Genomic DNA, 17741 nt, shown 5'->3' on the forward strand with positions numbered 1-17741 from the left:
TTGTGTTCAGGGTGCTACAGATAGTGGTCTTTAGTTAAGAAAAATTGCTTAGCACTGACCTCCCATCGTGTTGCAGAAAAGGGGCTCTTAAACTCACCTAGAGGTGCACATGCTCTGCATTTCTAATGGCAAAAAGCTGTGGGGACTGTTCCCACTGGCAGCCTCACACACAAGGGTGTTGTTCGTTTTTTTTTTCTCTTTTTTTTTTTTTTTTCTTTTTCTTCCCCTCTCTGCAATCGCCCCTGATCAATGAATGGAGGCCTTTTGCTGAGGCGCTCTCTGCCACCATGCAACTCCACCCACAGCTTAATAAAATTCCATGCTAATCAAATAACCTCTTGTCTTTGACTGGCCTGGAGTTCCCTGTGTGTCCCAGAGCCATTCTGCATGTCTGGAGAGTTGAGCCCAAGCAGGCAGCTCTGAGGTAGCTGGGTGTGGGCTCTGCTCTCTACCCATAAACCAAAATTATGTGGACTGAAGACTCATGTTTCTGAGGGCTGTGAATCAGGACATTTAACGCATGAAGCAGCCAACATGCTTGGCTATGAGTAATAGGCTCCATCAGAATGCACAATGCAAGCCTTTTACTGGCTGTGTTTCTGTACCTGGCATAGCACTCTGAAGTATAGGACCGTTGGGATTACACTTTTCCCTTATAGGAGCTTGGCCTGTGATATGTGTGATGGTGACATTTGGCCTGTACCTTAGTGCTCAGCTCTGGGCTTGCATAACCATTCACTGTTCTCCAGTCCTGCTGCCCTTATCTTCACCCGCTAAATAAATCCTGCTCAGAGTGAAGAGAGCCTTATCTAGATGGGCAGCCCCCTCCCCAATCATTGTGCTCTACATTGGCTTCTACAGAGCCAATCTGAACGGACAGAATTCCTGACATTGTGATGTGAAAGCTCAGTTGCCATTAAAGGTCTAAGCATTGTTAATATATTTTATTCTTCTGTCAACCAGCAATGATCGAAGTCTTTAGAAAAATGAAAATTGGTTGTGTATTTGTCAAAGTACTGAAAAATGTCCCAGGTACCCTTGCACTTGGCGCTAGAGTATTAAAGTGGAGTCTGTTTATCATCTAGTGCATTATAATAAATGAATCGATGTGTTAGGACTCGCTGTGAGCGATAATTGAGGTGCACTACATAAAGGCTTCCTGCCATCATCTTTGTTCTTCCTTTGACACTTGGACTACGTCAGCGCCTCTGAGTTTGATCCCTCTTTCATCTGTTATTTGGGCTTTAAATCTGTAATAAGAGTAATTACAGGAAACGGCAAGGCCAATAAACCAGATTCATACGATGGCGACTGTGCGAGTACTGCACGTCAGGGTGGATGCTCTGACTTTGATTTAGAGTGTGAGCTAAAATCAGAAATGCTGCATATATTTCAGTTCGTGTAGGAGATGGCAATAGATAAATTAGCTTTGTGGTGAGATTCCTATACATTTAGATGAGTATGAGACAGAGATTTATTTTGTTGAAATCACATTTGGAGGTCAACATCAGCCAGTTTTTTCTACTTAGTTTAGATTTAGTCTTAAAACATCAGAACTGAGTGAGTGATTCTTATGCCTTATAATGAAATGATAAAGAAACTTTGCTATAAAAACAGCTGGTGTGAAAACTTGTATTTATTGTTTAAGTCCAATTCGGACTAAGGTCTAATGCTGGATATAGCCCAATTAAGGGAAACTATCATACAATAAAACAAGGCCTCATAGAAGCTTACCTTGAAAAACAGTTGTTCTGAGCGTCTAGCATAAACATGTTTGTGGCCTGCGTTCTGATTTCCTTGCATGGTTGATTTGCCAAGGCCCAACTTTTGAAAAACAGCCAGTGAATCCTTGTCCTGCCTTCACGACCTTTGCCTTTAATGGACCTGCCCTGCCTCTTAAGGTGTTGTCTTGCACTGATAATGTAGCAAAATTCACTGTCGTTCTAGATTTACCAGAGATTTTTTGACAGGAGGACATAATACTCACCCTTTTGTGGTGTTCTCAGTTAGCATATAGGCCTGTGTAAGGGGTATATGACAAGGCAAGATTTTCCAGGCCATTGTTATCAGGATATACCAGTCCTCTAAGCTACTTCTGTTTTGTGTTAGTCAACCAAAACAAACTGCACTGCGTAATGACCTTTCATTCTAAACCACAGCATCACATGTGCCATTTATCTGTTGAACATTTGTTAATTGTGACAAATATATACTATGAACAAAATCAGTCTTTTCACCATAAGGGCGACACTGGTGAATGCAGGAACCTTGAATGCACCACCGGTTGTTTTTGCATCTGCTCTTTCTCACAGCTGCATCCCCTGCAGGGCTAATGTAACTCTGACAAAAAGTACTGCAGTGGCCGTATTTTTATGGGGGCAATCACCTACAGCACTCATTTAAGTTTGATTTGTCCATTGCTCCCCGGAAGTAACAAAGGTATTTACCCATATGGAAAAGATATATATAAATCTTATAAAGTTTGTATCTGTCTTGTGTGAAACTTGTATGAAAAGCATACAAGAGTGAAAACAGATATAAGATCCCTTGAAAAATTATATAATGAAACTTGTATGTTTTGGATACTTAGTAAAACAATATATGAAAGTAATGAGAAATTGGCCACTTTCATGAGTAAATCATGTAAGCCTTATATGATTTACTCATGAAAGTGGCCACTTTCATGAGTAAACCATATAAGTTTTTACTATATCTTTTCCATATGGGTAAGTAAGGTATGTAATACTTTGGAAGATGCACACGAAATGTGTGGGCTCTGTTGATTTGTTTTGAATTTAAAACAAAGCAACACCCGTCTGGAGCTTTTTTGATAATGAACTGTATCGTCTTGATTTGGAAAACATTTGTGGTGAAGGTTACGGTCAGCATTTCATCTACCCCTATTGTCAGAAGGTTCAGGGCTGTCAGTTGTAAACTGCTCTCCTCAGCTATTCAGTTATGGGAACAACAATTGACTGAGCTATTTGTAGCAGTGCTTTCCCTCAACTGACTGATTATGTGCAGGAATGCATACTAAAATGGTCCAATCTTTTAAAAATGGAACTCCTCTTTCTTTTTTTTCCTTCTTTTTTTTGAAATGAGCCCATTCAGAATCTGTCTTGTTTCCTAAGGGCTAAAATGCCCGTTGGGCGCTCCTGCGTACATAATGGTCTATATTCCCTCCTTTAATGAACTGGTCATTTGCTGGCGTGTGCCGTGCAGGCAGAGGAGCACAGTTTTGCTTGAGAATCCACTGCTCAGTCATTGGAAACCAGTGAGCGATGGCCACTGTTGGAATTACTCCATTCTACTTTCACATGAAAGCTTTTGTGACAGTAATTCTCGCTCACTGGGACCTCATAAGAAACTCAAATACCCCTGTTTTGCCACTCCTGGGCTTACTGTCACAGCCATTTATCCAGCAGAGTTGTTAGATATGCAGTCTTTCAAGGCACATGGGATTTCCTGTCAGTAGATATTATCTGCAGCCAGAGTGTGTAAGAAGTAGTCCAGACAAAGTGCTTGGCTAGAAAAACTCCAGCTAAAGTCTCAGTGGTGGTTTCTAAGTGTACTAGAGGGATCAGCGTTAACTCTCTTGGAATGTCTTTACCTGAGAGGAAGTGATGTGTTATTTCATGCTTTGAATGGCTTCACTGGTTTGTATGATCACATTCACGTTTACACGGGCACACCCCGCTGTGGAATAGGCTGTCTGCTCAGCTGCTCACATGTGGAAAGCATATTGTCTTGAAGAGGTGGCAGAAAAGGACGTGAGAAGAAGGGCTCAACTTAGGCCAGTCCACATGCCTTGTGCTGGCATGCTGAGAGGGGATGATGTGGCCGAGTCTCTCATGGAAATTTTAACTCAGACTTTAATGTCTGGAAAAGAGCTTGTGCTTGTGTGTGTGTGTATTTTTATCCCTTAAGGATTAAGATATAAAGGAAATAATTATCATATGTAATGTCAGCCAATGCATTGGTGTGTTCCGTATAACCATACATTTTTTTTTAATTATTTATTTTAAACATAACTATCGCATTTCATGAATAGGGCGATGAGACGGTTTTTCATATGATTAGTTAGTAATCCCAGGGATGTGTCACCCACTGGCTGAAGCAGCATCAGCAGAAACTTCAAGCTCTGGTTTGTTTTCCTTGCAATTTTTCCCAAGACTGCCACATAATAAAACATCCTGTGCACGGCTACTGCCCAGCCCCTTTCGAGTTGAGTTAATCGTTTTTGTGATTTTCCTTATAACATAGATTGCAGGCACATCTTGTTAAGTTCATAGCAGCATATAATCTCAGTAATTGTATCATTTTAATTAATAGTGTCACATTTTTGCCTTTTGGCTGAAGGCTATGATATCAACTTGGATCCTTGGTGTTAATTTATAGTGTGTGTGCACCTTTTTTCATTCAGTTTGCCTGGAAAGTGCTCATTACTGCAAAGTATTCTAAATTACTCATGATGAAAAAGTATTTCAAGTATTCCTGTACTAACAGCCTCATATTTGGTACTGTAGCCTGGAGCAGAGTTTGCAATGAAAACTGTATTGCAAATAGGAATTTAATATGCAGACACCAAACAGGCAATAGGAGCTGGTTGAAATCCACTAGGTGGTCTTTGTGTGTCTGTTGTTTGAGTTGATGATTTTCATCTGAAAGAAAACAGACTCGCATAAATGGGTTGATCCATGATGTGCTGACATGTTCAAGGGATATCTTCCAGCGGTATTTTCCAAACTCTCCATTCATGCCAGGCGTTGCAGTCATCTTGCAGTGTTTTTTTTTTTCTCTCCTCGGCAGCACAGCTGTGTAGGTGGAACGGTGATAATACTTTGGAAGCATTACAATCCACATTAGTTCAGAGAGCTGGCAACAAGCCCCGATAATGTAAAGCACTTCTCAGATTCTGACAGTTTTCTTTGAAATTGCCTATCATGACATGCACTGTTAAGCTACACAAGTCTGGATGCCTCTCCAATGTGCAGGAAGCTGCAACTGGCTATTGGTATTGGCTGAATATAAAAATCACTGGTGGTCCTCTTGATGCATGTTATTAAAGGTTGTGACAAAATTGTGACAAAAATGACTCCTGCTTGGCCGTCTTACATGTATGTGCAGGTGATCTGGATGCTCTGCTCTGCTGTAGTCGGCACAGTCTAACCTCTCTACGCTGCTTCCCACCCAATGCTGAATTTTGCGGTGATAATCAGTTTCCCACAGATTTATTTTCTATCTGTGGTATAAATGGTTATGTTAATGTGTGTGTTTGTGTGGTGTTGCTGAAAAGCTGAATAAGTGAATAAAAAAAAATCTGTTTAAGTTTCTATTCTGCAAATATTTATATTTCCCCAAGTTCTTCTGTCAGCGAGTTGCGTATTCCATTTCAACCCTGCCATATTGGATTAAATCCGGTGGTAGTGTGGTTGTGTATGAAGTTAAGGTAGCCCTCTAGCTTATAGTGGATCTTCAGAGCAAAACAAGTGCCACTGTCCACGCCACTATCAGAATAAAACTGAAGCAAAGGGCTCTTAACAACTTTGCTCCTATTAAAAGACAGCTCTCAACTTCTCCACTTTGACAGCTGGCCAAGAAGCCTTTTAGCTCAGCAAACAGACTAGGGCTGCAGCGATTCATCAAATAAATCGATTTATAACAAAAAATTCCTCAGTGTAAATGTTTTTGCTTCGATGCGCAGTTTAACTTTGTAGCCCTCAGCTGTCACCATGTAAGTAGTTAAACATGTAGCCGAATTTTGTCTACATACACAAAGCGCATAGCCGCTACTGAGACGGTAAACTCGAATGGAGTGAAACAAAAGTGTCTGAAACTGCAGCAATTGCCAAAATAACCTTTACGGGGAAAAAGTTGGCAGGAGTCACATGGCGAGAATCAAACCACCTCTTCAGCAAGCTCTAATGTGAAGAAAAGTGAATTTTGTAGCAAACCCCCATTTCCACCACATTTGTTTTACACAGTAAAATATCTGCAGTAAAGCTGTAGAAATTAAAATTAAAGTGTATGCAGATGAAATTTGAACTATGTCTAATATGATGTTTAAATTGCTGAGAGTAGACGGCAGTCGTCCTATAATCGATTACGAAAATAATTGGTAGCTGTAGCCCTAAAACTGCCGTTTGTTGTTGATAGGTTGTTAAAGTAGTTCCATTTTTTTCCCTTCATGGTACGTGCAAAATCATGCATACAGGAAATCACTCGTACACTGTTTTGTTGCTTTACAATTTTATTTTGACTACACTTACCTGGTTGGTCATCCTACTTCCTCTATCGCTCATGAGTGGAAGGCCATTAATTCTAGGTTCTGTTGTATATCAGTGCATAAACATCCATTAGGGGTATTTAATGTTGCTAAGCTACCTTATTTATTAATAGTTTGCCAGTTGATTAAAATGCCATCTATATGGTTCCTCCTGGTATGTCTATATCAGCTTGCCCTCAGTTTCTCTCTATGAGGATAGGTGACACCACAGCAAACATGCAAATGCCGAAATTCAGACACCGATGCTCACAGCCAGTACTTTATCAAACTGACATTATTTTGTTTGTTAATCGGTTAGCTTTCACATTCTTGTTTCATGATTTTATCCTATATTGTATTTGTATTTGCCCTACCTGGCTCTGTTATTGCTCTGGTGTTTCCTTAGGATGGCTGGCTTTTCTTTGTTGCTTCCTTTATTTGTTCTCCTATTGGGCTAGCTAGCACAACATGCACCAGCTCTCTCCACTCCCTCTGCCTTTCCGTCATAGTCTTTTACAGTTGTGCTGATGATTGAAAATGAGACTCTCTATGTGACTCTGCACTTGGGATAGATTATTATTATTTTTTCTCTTTCCTCTCCTTCACTTTTTTGTTGAGAACTTGCTTGGCCACATAACTAAAATAACTCTCTGACGTGTACAGTCCTGTTGAGGAATGTTACTGTGGCTGTCCAGAGTTTTCTGCGGCAGGAAGTTATGCAAACATGCATTGCTGAGCGCAAAGCCTTGTGATTAAGGTCCTGAAGGACTCAGTTCTTCAGCATTTTTTTTCCCAGTGTAAGCTGGCTGGATACTATATGGCTCAAAGGGCGTCTTTCTTTTCCCCCTCCCAGCCTCTTCTGTAAATACTCTCTCCTGAATGTTGACTTCTGAAGGTTTCTAAACTGAGCAGAAGAGCTTCCAAAGTATTAATTTTCCAGTGTTCTGTCCTGGTAAATTTTGAAGTTGTTTTTCTTCTTCCTAACAACAATTCTACACCTTTTACTTTTTCCTTTTCCCCTCCCACCTGCGTTTTCCTTGTACCGCCCATCCTGCAGGGCACTTGCTTGTTTTATGTCTGTCCTCCACTGTTGAGCAGAAACAGCAGAGTGACTTAAGAGGATTCCCAAGCTGCTGATTCACCATGTGTCATCATTGCTTTGCTCAGAGAAACACAAAGACACTGCTGGAATGACAAGATTTCATGCTATGATGGAAAGTTCAGAGATGATTTGGCCAATAAATACATTTTATTGCATATTTTAATTGTAGCTCTTACCAGCTTTATAGTGGAACATGTACCTCTGACCTTTTTAAAGGAAAGCATATGTAGGTTAGCTCACCCCTTGAAAACATCTGGCTCACACCTGCGCGAGGGACTTCATAACAGTTGACGTACATTCGAGGGTTTGTGTGCCCGTGTTTTTTCAGCCATTCTGGATTAGATTAAACCCTGCCAGTGGCACTTGTGCTGTAGCCTAGCCGAAGGCAAGACTGTTTCTCTCCATGTTTATAGTTCTTGAAATCACAAAAATTGTACTGTAAACAAAATGGCAACAAATACTTTATGTCTGTTTATTTTATTTGCTTTCAATCATTGATCCAAGTCGTACCCTAGCAGAGATGATGGTAATCAAGTTATGACTCCGTGGAGGGCCAGGAACATCGCTGTAATGCCTATGATAGGGAAGTGTGCAGTCGTCATTACTTACCATATATTTCTTAGGTTCTTTTGACATGCTGCTTATACAAACTTGTGATGTCAGTTTGGAATAATATACTTTTTGCTTGAAAAGACAAAAGCTAAAAAAAAGTCATTGCATTCATTTATAGATGGCAAAAATTGTATTGACCAAAGATAATGTTTTTGAATGCACTATGTTGGTGCTAAACATTATGGATGCAAAATTCTCGTCTGATTCCAATTCTGATGTTTAAAGTTGCAATTTGGTAGAGAGCTCCCTGTGTCTTCACATTTGAGGCTGGAACAGAAAAGCTCTCGGCCATTGGTTGATGTCATAACATGTGCAGTTACTGGCCGATAACCTGGTGCATCCCCGTCATAAGTGTCATGCAATATGCAAGCCATGCTTTTTAAAACTTTTTTTTTTTTTTAATTTGTTTTGTTTTTCAACAAAATGCTGAAGTGCTCCCCAACAGTAACATGATCCAGACTGGAAGCCAACTGCCAGTGTTATGCAGACATTTTTGCACAGAGCGGTTTCACAGTTCGCTTTTCTCATGCCGTGTGAGATGACCGATCTGTGACGTTGTAGCAGTCTTTTAATTTTGCTTTCATGCATGGTCACCCTTCTGCTTTTCTTCCAGGATGGCTTGGATGCACTGGTATATGACCTTGACTTCCCTGCCCTGAGGAAAAACAAGAGTATTGACAACTTTTTGAATAGATGTAAGTACACTGCATCAAGCTTTCCCCCTTATGAGAGCTCCCTGTGTCTTTCTCATTAACTATTTGTGTTCACAGTTATGTATGGGTATAAGCCTAGACTCAGGGAGGGGGGAGGAGCAGTTTTTTGGGTCACGGCGTGTATGTGGGCTTGGACACAATAGGTGTCTGCTGTTTAGTGTCCCCAACAAAGGGGCTTTCATAAATGGTTGGTGACCCGCCTGATGTCTGTCAAGGCTGGCTTCTCTTTTTCACTGTGTCCCCAGAATGGGGAAGCTGCTATAAATATGATGAAAAAAAATCTATAAGTCAAAGGTTTCTCGCTTTCCTTAATGTATCTGGTCAAACTGCTCAATTTCCAGCACTTAATATATGGGACAATGGTGAGTTATAGCGTGTACCCCAGAATTTGCGCTCAAATCTGTACTCATACTGTATTGATCATGTGGTGGTTTTTATGGGATCTCAAGTGTCCATCTTAATGCATCAGAAATGCATGAGATACTGCTAAGATTGTGCAGGATATTAATGTCATGGTGCATGTTGTAACTTTTTGTGCATTCTTAACAGGTTTTTGTGGACAACTAGAATATAACAGGTCATATTTGAATATCAAGTGACCTACTGTAAACCCCTAGGCAAAAACTGCCATTAGGCATCTTCTCAATTACTCTTGGTTCTGTATTTTCGTGAAAGGCATTGATGGATATGGAATAATGGCGCTATATACCAAGACAGTGATCTTCAGTAGCATGACTTGCCTGAAGCACTTCTAGCTCTAAATCCCCAGCCATGCATTGTGGTTTGCACCACAATCAAATAAGCTGTTTGCTCTACTGTATGTATGCCAAGACCTACTGACATTAATCCATCACCCGGCCTCGTGAGCAGATATACTCACATGGTATATTATCTATAACAGTAACTGGAGTTCCTATTTGTTGCATTTCTAAACATGTTTTTTTTATGTCTTCAGGGTTGCCTGGGATTTTTCAAGTAGGGATCATGATCCCAGGAACTCATGCGTGGTGGAAATGACTCACAAATGTTCTTATTCTAATAGCTTAGTACTTTCTTTTTATTTTTAGATCACTTGAACTTGGATGCCCCCCCGCACCCCGCTTTTCCATGCATTCCCGTGCTAGTTGTGAGTCATGTGAATTGAAAATTATCCCACTAGTACTGCTTTGACCAAATTTGGCTGAACAGTGGATACTGACTCCCCAAGGGGAGCTAGAATTATTACATCAGGGAAAGGCCAACTCTCAGTAAGCAACAAACTTTCCCTAAACGGCGTCACTCAGCTGTGCAGTTGCAGTACGCTGTCAACTTGTTCTGCTTTGCTTGCCAACAATGTGGATGTCCTATGAAAGTAACCCCTGAGATTGCATAAACAGGGAGGCTGTGATCTCTCAGTGATGGAGATACACCTTCTCTCAAAGGTCAACACCATAACAAGAGCTTTGTGCATTTCTCCTGGTAACTTTGCATGTTTGTTTTTTTTTCTTCCCCCCCAGACAAAGAGACGATTAGTAACATTCGTGATCTGCGAATGAAAGCGGAGGACTATGAGGTGGTTAAAGTTATTGGGAGGGGTGCATTTGGAGAGGTGCAGTTGGTAAGAGTGCCATTCTGTCTTTTTATTTCTTTATTTCTTTGAATAGCACAGTAGCTATAAATGTAGCACATTGATGAATAAGTCTGACTTGATTGCTGCCTCATTATCGTTTTTCAGGTAAGACATAAAGCGACAAGCAAAGTATATGCCATGAAGCTGCTGAGTAAGTTTGAGATGATCAAGAGGTCAGACTCTGCTTTCTTCTGGGAGGAGAGGGACATCATGGCCTTTGCCAATAGTTCATGGGTCGTTCAGGTATGATGGGACAGAGGAGTGTCTAAACATGCAGTTATTAGTCAGACATTGTTCAGACCACATAAATCCAGCCTCATTCATGTGTCTGACATAAATTGTTGGGATACTTTTGAATCCTTTTCCTAATTGTTTGAATTCTGTCCTTCTACAGCTCTTTTTTGCATTCCAAGATGACCGCTACCTCTACATGGTGATGGAGTACATGCCTGGTGGTGATTTGGTAAACTTGATGAGCAACTATGACGTCCCAGAGAAGTGGGCTCGCTTTTACACAGCCGAGGTAGTCCTGGCCCTGGATGGAATCCACTCTATGGGCTTCATTCACAGGTGACAGTACAACATTTGTATTTTTCTCTGTTTGTGGTGTTCATATATGTTGAAAAAGAAGCTATTTTCGTTATTTAAAAAGACTTATTAACGTTACATCGTCATTTCTAGTTCTGTTTTTTTTTTCCCCACAAGGCATTTTTTCCCGTTGTAATTGTGTGAGATTTGTAGCGGGATCAAAGAGGTTTGGTGGCAACCTGTGATCTAAGGAAGCATTGTAATAAGCAGGAAGTAACGTTGCTAGGTGCTATCGGTTTTAAGAGACTTCACAACTGCTTCTCAGAACTTTGGAAAAAAAAAAACCAAAACATTTTTCCACACTGTCAGCTTCATTTTTCTTTCTAATATGTAAAAGATTGCTAAAGATAAGTTGGGTAGACATGCACTGTTTTTTTTTTTTTTGCTTGTTTTTTTTTTTCTCATGGCATCCAGTGCAACAAACATGTTTGCCAATGTGTGAAATGGCGTGGGCCAGAGGGAGCTTTATATAGTCAATAGCAGAGCAACAAGTATGGCATGCATCTGAACATCAAATTGTTTCTCCACACAACAGCCCTGAAGCACTTTGAGTTCATAACATTACTGGGTACAGTGGTGGAATTTTTTTCCATCAGTTTTCTTCTAATTGGAGTAAAGCATTTTTTAGATGGATATATCCTTTATTAATCCTTTTGCAGGAAATCACATTTCCACGGCAGCTTTAACCCAAACATTACACAACACATCCCAAACAGCAAAACAATGTTAATTTCTAATAAAGTTAACGTTATTGTGCATTAAATGGTCTTATAACAGCTTGTATAAAGGATTTCCTGACGCGCTCAGATTTGCACGATGTGCAGAGAAACATGAACACTATTCTCATTAACAGCTGCCCACATACCTCATGCCATCTGATCTGTCGCTGCTACAGCGTTCAGACAGATCTGACTGTGTTGTTTTTTGTTTTGTTTCTCTAACCTTAACGCTAATGCCCATGCATCGGCTCAGCATGAGAACGCTGCTGAAGCCTTTGAATGTTTTGGATGAGTTTAGTTTCCTTGTGATGCGTGTGTTTGATTTAGATGTTTTTATTGGCGTCGTGCTTGAACTGATGTCTAACGATGTTTTTGTTTCCTCAGAGATGTCAAGCCTGATAACATGTTGCTTGACAAAGCAGGCCACTTAAAGCTCGCAGACTTTGGGACCTGCATGAAAATGAACAAGGTATCAGATTCACTTTCTTTCAACACAGCCATATTGTCAGATGATGTTGATAAGATTATTTTAAAAATTTCTGTGTCTCAAGTTAATGCTGCTCAGTTATAGTGAGAATCCCAGTCATGATTATTCTGGTCTGTATTTTAATCTTGATTATTGAGCAATATTAGACATTATCTTAACAACGAGTATGGAGTTACTGAACTTTAAGAATGTGTCCTTGTATAAGGAAAAATGAGGTGGAGGTGTCGAGGTGGTTTTTTTGGGGACCAGTTCTGAATTTATTGACAGATCTTTAGCTCAGCTCAGCACCTGTTGATTAATTGTTTACTTAGAGAGAGGGGAAAATTCTAACTCGGAAAGCTGGGAGGCGGTTTTGTTGCCAGAAAGATGTGAATAATGCTTTAGATTATTTGCAGCTCATACTCGACACCTCAACATTTTTATAAAAATCTCATAAATCTACTTTAAGAGTTTTACTTCAAGATAGATCTCGAGGAGTTAAAGATTAATAGCTGAGTTTAAGTGTCTGGACATAGCTGGCATATAAATAACACTGCAAGAAGAGTATTTGTATTATTATCATAGTTTTATTTTGATCTAATTGTTGAAAGCCAAAATTGTAATTTAGGTTAAAATCTGATAAATCACTTAGTCGTTGTTTTCATCCACTTTTATAGAATTAAATAAACAACAACATTAATAATAGTAATTACTGGGATGGCAGGTTGGCTGTAGCTCAGTAGAGCTGGTCATTTATTGATTGGAAGGTTGGTGGTTTGATTCCTGGCTCTCCAGTCTGCATGCCAAATATCTTTAGGCAAGATGCTAACCCCATATTGCTCTCTGACGCATCTATCGGAGTATGAGTCTGTGTGAATATTAGCTAGAAAGTACTTAAGCATAGACAAAAGTGCTTAAGTGCTTATATGAATGGGTGAATGAGGCATCTTGTGTAAAGTGCTTTGAGTGCTCTGGCAAAGTGAAAAGGTGCTATATAAGAATGAGTCTATTTACCATATCCCTGTAATAATGATAATTTTTTTGAAGTAAAGTGTTGGAGTTGTTAATGTTTATGATGCTCGTGCCCTTCAGGACGGTATGGTACGATGTGACACAGCAGTGGGAACTCCAGACTACATTTCACCTGAGGTACTGAAATCCCAAGGAGGAGATGGCTATTATGGCAGAGAGTGCGACTGGTGGTCAGTGGGAGTGTTTCTGTACGAAATGTTAGTTGGTGAGTATTTGCATTGAAAGATGACTTATTTTACATATTTAGAGCCAGACATATTACTTACCTGTTGCTCTCGTTTGTCCCGTGTATAGGCGACACTCCTTTCTATGCAGACTCACTAGTGGGGACCTATAGCAAAATTATGAACCACAAGAATGCGCTGACCTTCCCTGATGACAGCGACATATCCAATGACGCCAAGAATCTGATCTGTGCTTTCCTGACCGACAGGTTAGATGGCCACAGACCGAGCAGCGAATCACGAAGCTTTTTGTCAGAAATCCTTTTCTTTGCATAAATTGTTTTCAGATGTAGAGAACCCTCTGTGAAAAACAAAAAATCTTAATAGCAGAGATAATGGCTCTCTTTGCATTCAGATACTTGCTGTCTTCTGCTGACATTACCATACAGAATTGCTGAAATTACTAAATTTCTCCTCCTGACCCCCACAGGGATGTTCGACTCGGCCGTAATGGTGTAGATGAAATCAAGAGGCATCCCTTCTTCAAGAATGACCAGTGGACGTGGGAGAACATCAGAGAGAGTACGAATGTTTTCACTCTTAATGTTAAGGATTATTTTCACAACTCCCTTTTAATTTGGCTGCGGCTCACTGTTATTGCAATCATGGATCCTGCGATCATGTTTTCCATTTGACCTACTGCAGACAGTTGCAGGAAATTCTTGTAGACGAGCCATTCATTCAGTATCCTTTCTAAGACTAAACGTGATTCCTGCTCAGAGTAATAACTTGCAGCGCAGCATTTTTGAGGCCAACAATGGGGAAAGCAGTTTAAAGCAAATGTTAATGCGCTGGGATTGACACTGGAGCAAAGAGAGATTAGAAATGTAGTGCTAAATCCACTAGCTATAGTCGGTTCTTTACTGGCTTTATATTTAATACTTTACTAGGCTGAAGTCAGCACTTTGTTGCCACCGCCACCCCCATCCCGTTCGTGTATCAGGGGCTGACCAGCTCTACTAGCTGGCTGCTTTCCCTTGTTTTTAAGAGGGTCTCCAAAGAAAGAAAAAAGTCATTCCTGAGGGGGAAAAAGATAATTATATCATAATTACAGCAGATTTAAATATTTATAATATACCACAGTGATAAGAAGAAGCCAAGAAATTTTTTTTGGTTTGGGCTAACTGACTATATAAATGACTTCGTTTGCATGTATTATTTAAAAAAAAATGAACATTTTAGTTTTTAAGCTTTTGCACTTAAAAAATAGACTTACTTTGCTTCAGTATGTACTAGCCATAGGATATCAGAAATATGGTTGTCAGTAGAAATTAATACTGAAATATCATGATTCCTAACAGTTAAAACATTAAATGCAAGCTCTTTAAATACTGATCATAGTGTTAACATTGACTTAATCAGCTTTTTTAATCAGTTGTACAGGATAAGTCTTTGTGAACATTATGTGTTTATAGCCTGAAACTATCATTTCAGGTTATAAATGTTTTGGCTTATACAGGGTGGGCCATTTATATGGATACACCGTAATAAAATGGGAATGGTTGGTGATGCCCAAGATGGCATGAGGGTTAAAGTCCTGTTTGTGGCACATTAGTATATGTGAGGGGGCAAACTCCTCAAGATGGGTGGTGACCATGGTGGCCATTTAGAAGTCGGCCATCTTGGATACAACTTTTGTTTTTTCAATAGGAAGAGGGCCATGTGACACATCAAACTTATTGGTAATGTCACAAGAAAAACAATGGTGTGCTTGGTTTCAACGTAACTTTACTCTTTCATGAGTTATTTACAAGTTTCTGACCACTTATAAAATGTGTTCAATGTGCTGCCCATTGTGTTGGATTGTCAATGCAACCCTCTTCTCCCACTCTTCACACACTGATAGCAACACCGCAGGAAAAATGCCAGCACAGGCATCCAGTATGTGTAGTTTCAGGTGCTGCACATCTCGTATCTTCACACCATAGACAATTGCCTTCAGATGACCCCAAAGATAAAAGTCTAAGGGGGTCAAATCAGGAGACCTTGGGGGCCATTCAACTGGCCCACGATGACCAATCCACTTTCCAGGAAACTGTTTATCTAGGAATGCTCGGACCTGGCACCCATAATGTGGTGGTGCACCATCTTGCTGGAAAAACTCAGGGAACGTGCCAGCTTCAGTGCATAAAGAGGGAAACACATCATCATGTAGCAATTTCAAATATCCAGTGGCCTTGAGGTTTCCATTGATGAAGAATGGACCCACTATCGTTGTACCCCATATACCACACCAAACCATCACTTTTGTTGTTCCAGCAGTCTTGGAGGGATCCATCCAATGTGGGTTAGTGTCAGACCAGTAGCGGTGGTTTTATTTAACTTCACCATTCACATAAATGTTTCATCACTGAACAAAATCTTCTGCGTGAACTGAGGGTCCTGTTCCAATTTTTGTTTCGCCCATTCTGCAAATTATGTGCGCCGATCTGGGTCATCCTCGTTGAGATGCTGCAGTAGCTGGAGTTTGTAAGGGTGCCATTTGTGAGTAGCTAATATCCGCCGAAGGGATGTTCGACTAATGCCACTCTCCAGTGACATACGACGAGTGCTACACTGTGGGCTCTTGCTGAATGAAGCTAGAACAGCCACTAGTGACAGTTTTCTTGCGTCCACGTTTTGGCAAATCCAACACTGAACCAGTTTCACGAAACCTAGCAAGCAGTTTGCTAACTGTAGCATGGGAGATGGGTGGTCTCGTAGGGTGTCTTGCATTGAAATCTGATGCAATAACCCGATTACTGCGTTCACCAGATATCAACACAATTTCGATCCGCTCCTAGCGTGTTAACCTCTTCGACATGTCAATGGCTGTGAACAAAGAGAAACTTATAAGTGGTCAGAAACTTGTAAATAACTCATGAAAGAGTAAAGTTACGTTGAAACCAAGCACACCATTGTTTTTCTTGTGACATTACCAATAAGTTTGATGTGTCACATGGCCCTCTTCCTATTGAAAAAACAAAAGTTGTATCCAAGATGGCCGACTTCTAAATGGCCACCATGGCCACCACCCATCTTGAGGAGTTTGCCCCCTCACATATACTAATATGCCACAAACAGGACTTTAATATCAGCAACCATTCCCATTTTATTACGGTGTATCCATATAAATGGCCCACCCTGTACATCTTATAACATAGCTTAAATTCAATGTGTAGTTCATCTGTTATGATGATCTTCATCATTTCCTCCATATAAAATTTCCCACAAGTCACACCACACCTGTTGCTGCATTTGCAAACTATTTTATGTTATTACTAAGTAATCACAGTGTTGGCTTTGACTTGTTCTGAAATATCAGTTTTCATGACATCCCTGGTGTTTATTAATTAATATTAAACAAAACTTGAATGGTATCAGGACATTGACTGACTTTGTGTTATGTTATTCCCTGTAGTGAAAGACCAGCCAACACTTTTAGGAGTGTTTTCCAAAACATGTGCTCTGAATTTTTGTCATGCCCTCTAACACATGGAGGCTTTTATGTATAATAAAATTTGGTGTGTTCCCCCCCCTTTGCCCCCCCCCCCCCCCCCCCAAACTCTTTGTTGTCTCCTTTGCTGTGTGCAGCGGCTGCCCCTGTAGTCCCCGAACTTAGCAGTGACACTGACACCAGTAACTTTGATGACATTGAGGAGGATCGGGGAGAGGAGGAGACCTTTCCCATACCAAAGGCCTTTGTGGGCAACCAGCTCCCGTTTGTAGGCTTCACCTATTACAGTAATCAACAGTAAGTCTGCCAGACTTGTTCTTTGTACCACTAAATTATATGTGTGTTCTGCTTTTTTCCCTTCATCTTTCTTGAATTTTTATATTTATACCTGTATATATTATGTCAATACAGGTTTTTAATTGTGCATCAAGGATGCTTTAGCCATGGAGCCAAACAAACAACAACAAATTTCAGAGTAAATGTCACAGACTTATGAAAAGTTCATTGTCTGTTAACGCTTTTTTTCCCAGCCTTTTGCGAAGGTCCGCTGACACGAAGAGCAGTGACAAGCGTAGCAGTTCCACAAAAGAAGATAAGAGTCATGTGAGTACAAGTCTTCAAGACAAGGTCTTTGACACGTTGGATGTCTGCGACTTTATCTGATCAGTTGAAATGGAATGTTTCTGTTCAGTTGGAGAACCTGCAAAAACGAATCTACCAGCTAGAGGAGCAGCTGCACAGTGAAATGCAGTTGAAAGATGAGTTGGAGCAGAAATGCAGGTATGGAATAATCCTTTGTCTTACGTTCATAGCCACTTTCCAAAATACAGATTAAGACAAAGCCTCGGCTTGAAGGAAAAGAATGAAGATGTAAATTTCTTAATCCATGATGGGAAAATGAGTCTGCCTGTTAGTCTGACTAAAGACATCTTGCAAAAACGTTGAGCCTGATGAGAACAGAATAGATGAGTTGCA

General features: G+C 40.3%; 1 protein-coding gene across 3 annotated transcripts in view; it reads left to right on the top strand.

Moving 5' to 3' along the window:
• The window catches only part of rock1 (Rho-associated, coiled-coil containing protein kinase 1), a 41024-nt gene that overhangs the window by 11756 nt on the left and 11527 nt on the right, over positions 1-17741 (top strand). For all 3 annotated transcript variants that reach the window (XM_082513891.1, XM_082513889.1, XM_082513890.1), the window contains exons 2-12: positions 8593-8674; positions 10189-10289; positions 10407-10544; positions 10696-10871; positions 11993-12077; positions 13167-13311; positions 13401-13539; positions 13761-13852; positions 16904-17063; positions 17297-17369; positions 17458-17546. In XM_082513891.1, coding sequence (XP_082370017.1) covers positions 10224-10289; positions 10407-10544; positions 10696-10871; positions 11993-12077; positions 13167-13311; positions 13401-13539; positions 13761-13852; positions 16904-17063; positions 17297-17369; positions 17458-17546 — 1163 coding nt within the window. In that variant the 5' untranslated portion in view covers positions 8593-8674; positions 10189-10223. The remainder of the gene's footprint in view (positions 1-8592; positions 8675-10188; positions 10290-10406; positions 10545-10695; positions 10872-11992; positions 12078-13166; positions 13312-13400; positions 13540-13760; positions 13853-16903; positions 17064-17296; positions 17370-17457; positions 17547-17741) is intronic.

The sequence above is a fragment of the Aulonocara stuartgranti genome (genome assembly GCF_965226115.1).
Source record: "Aulonocara stuartgranti genome assembly, chromosome: 18".
Classification (NCBI taxonomy): domain Eukaryota; kingdom Metazoa; phylum Chordata; class Actinopteri; order Cichliformes; family Cichlidae; genus Aulonocara; species Aulonocara stuartgranti.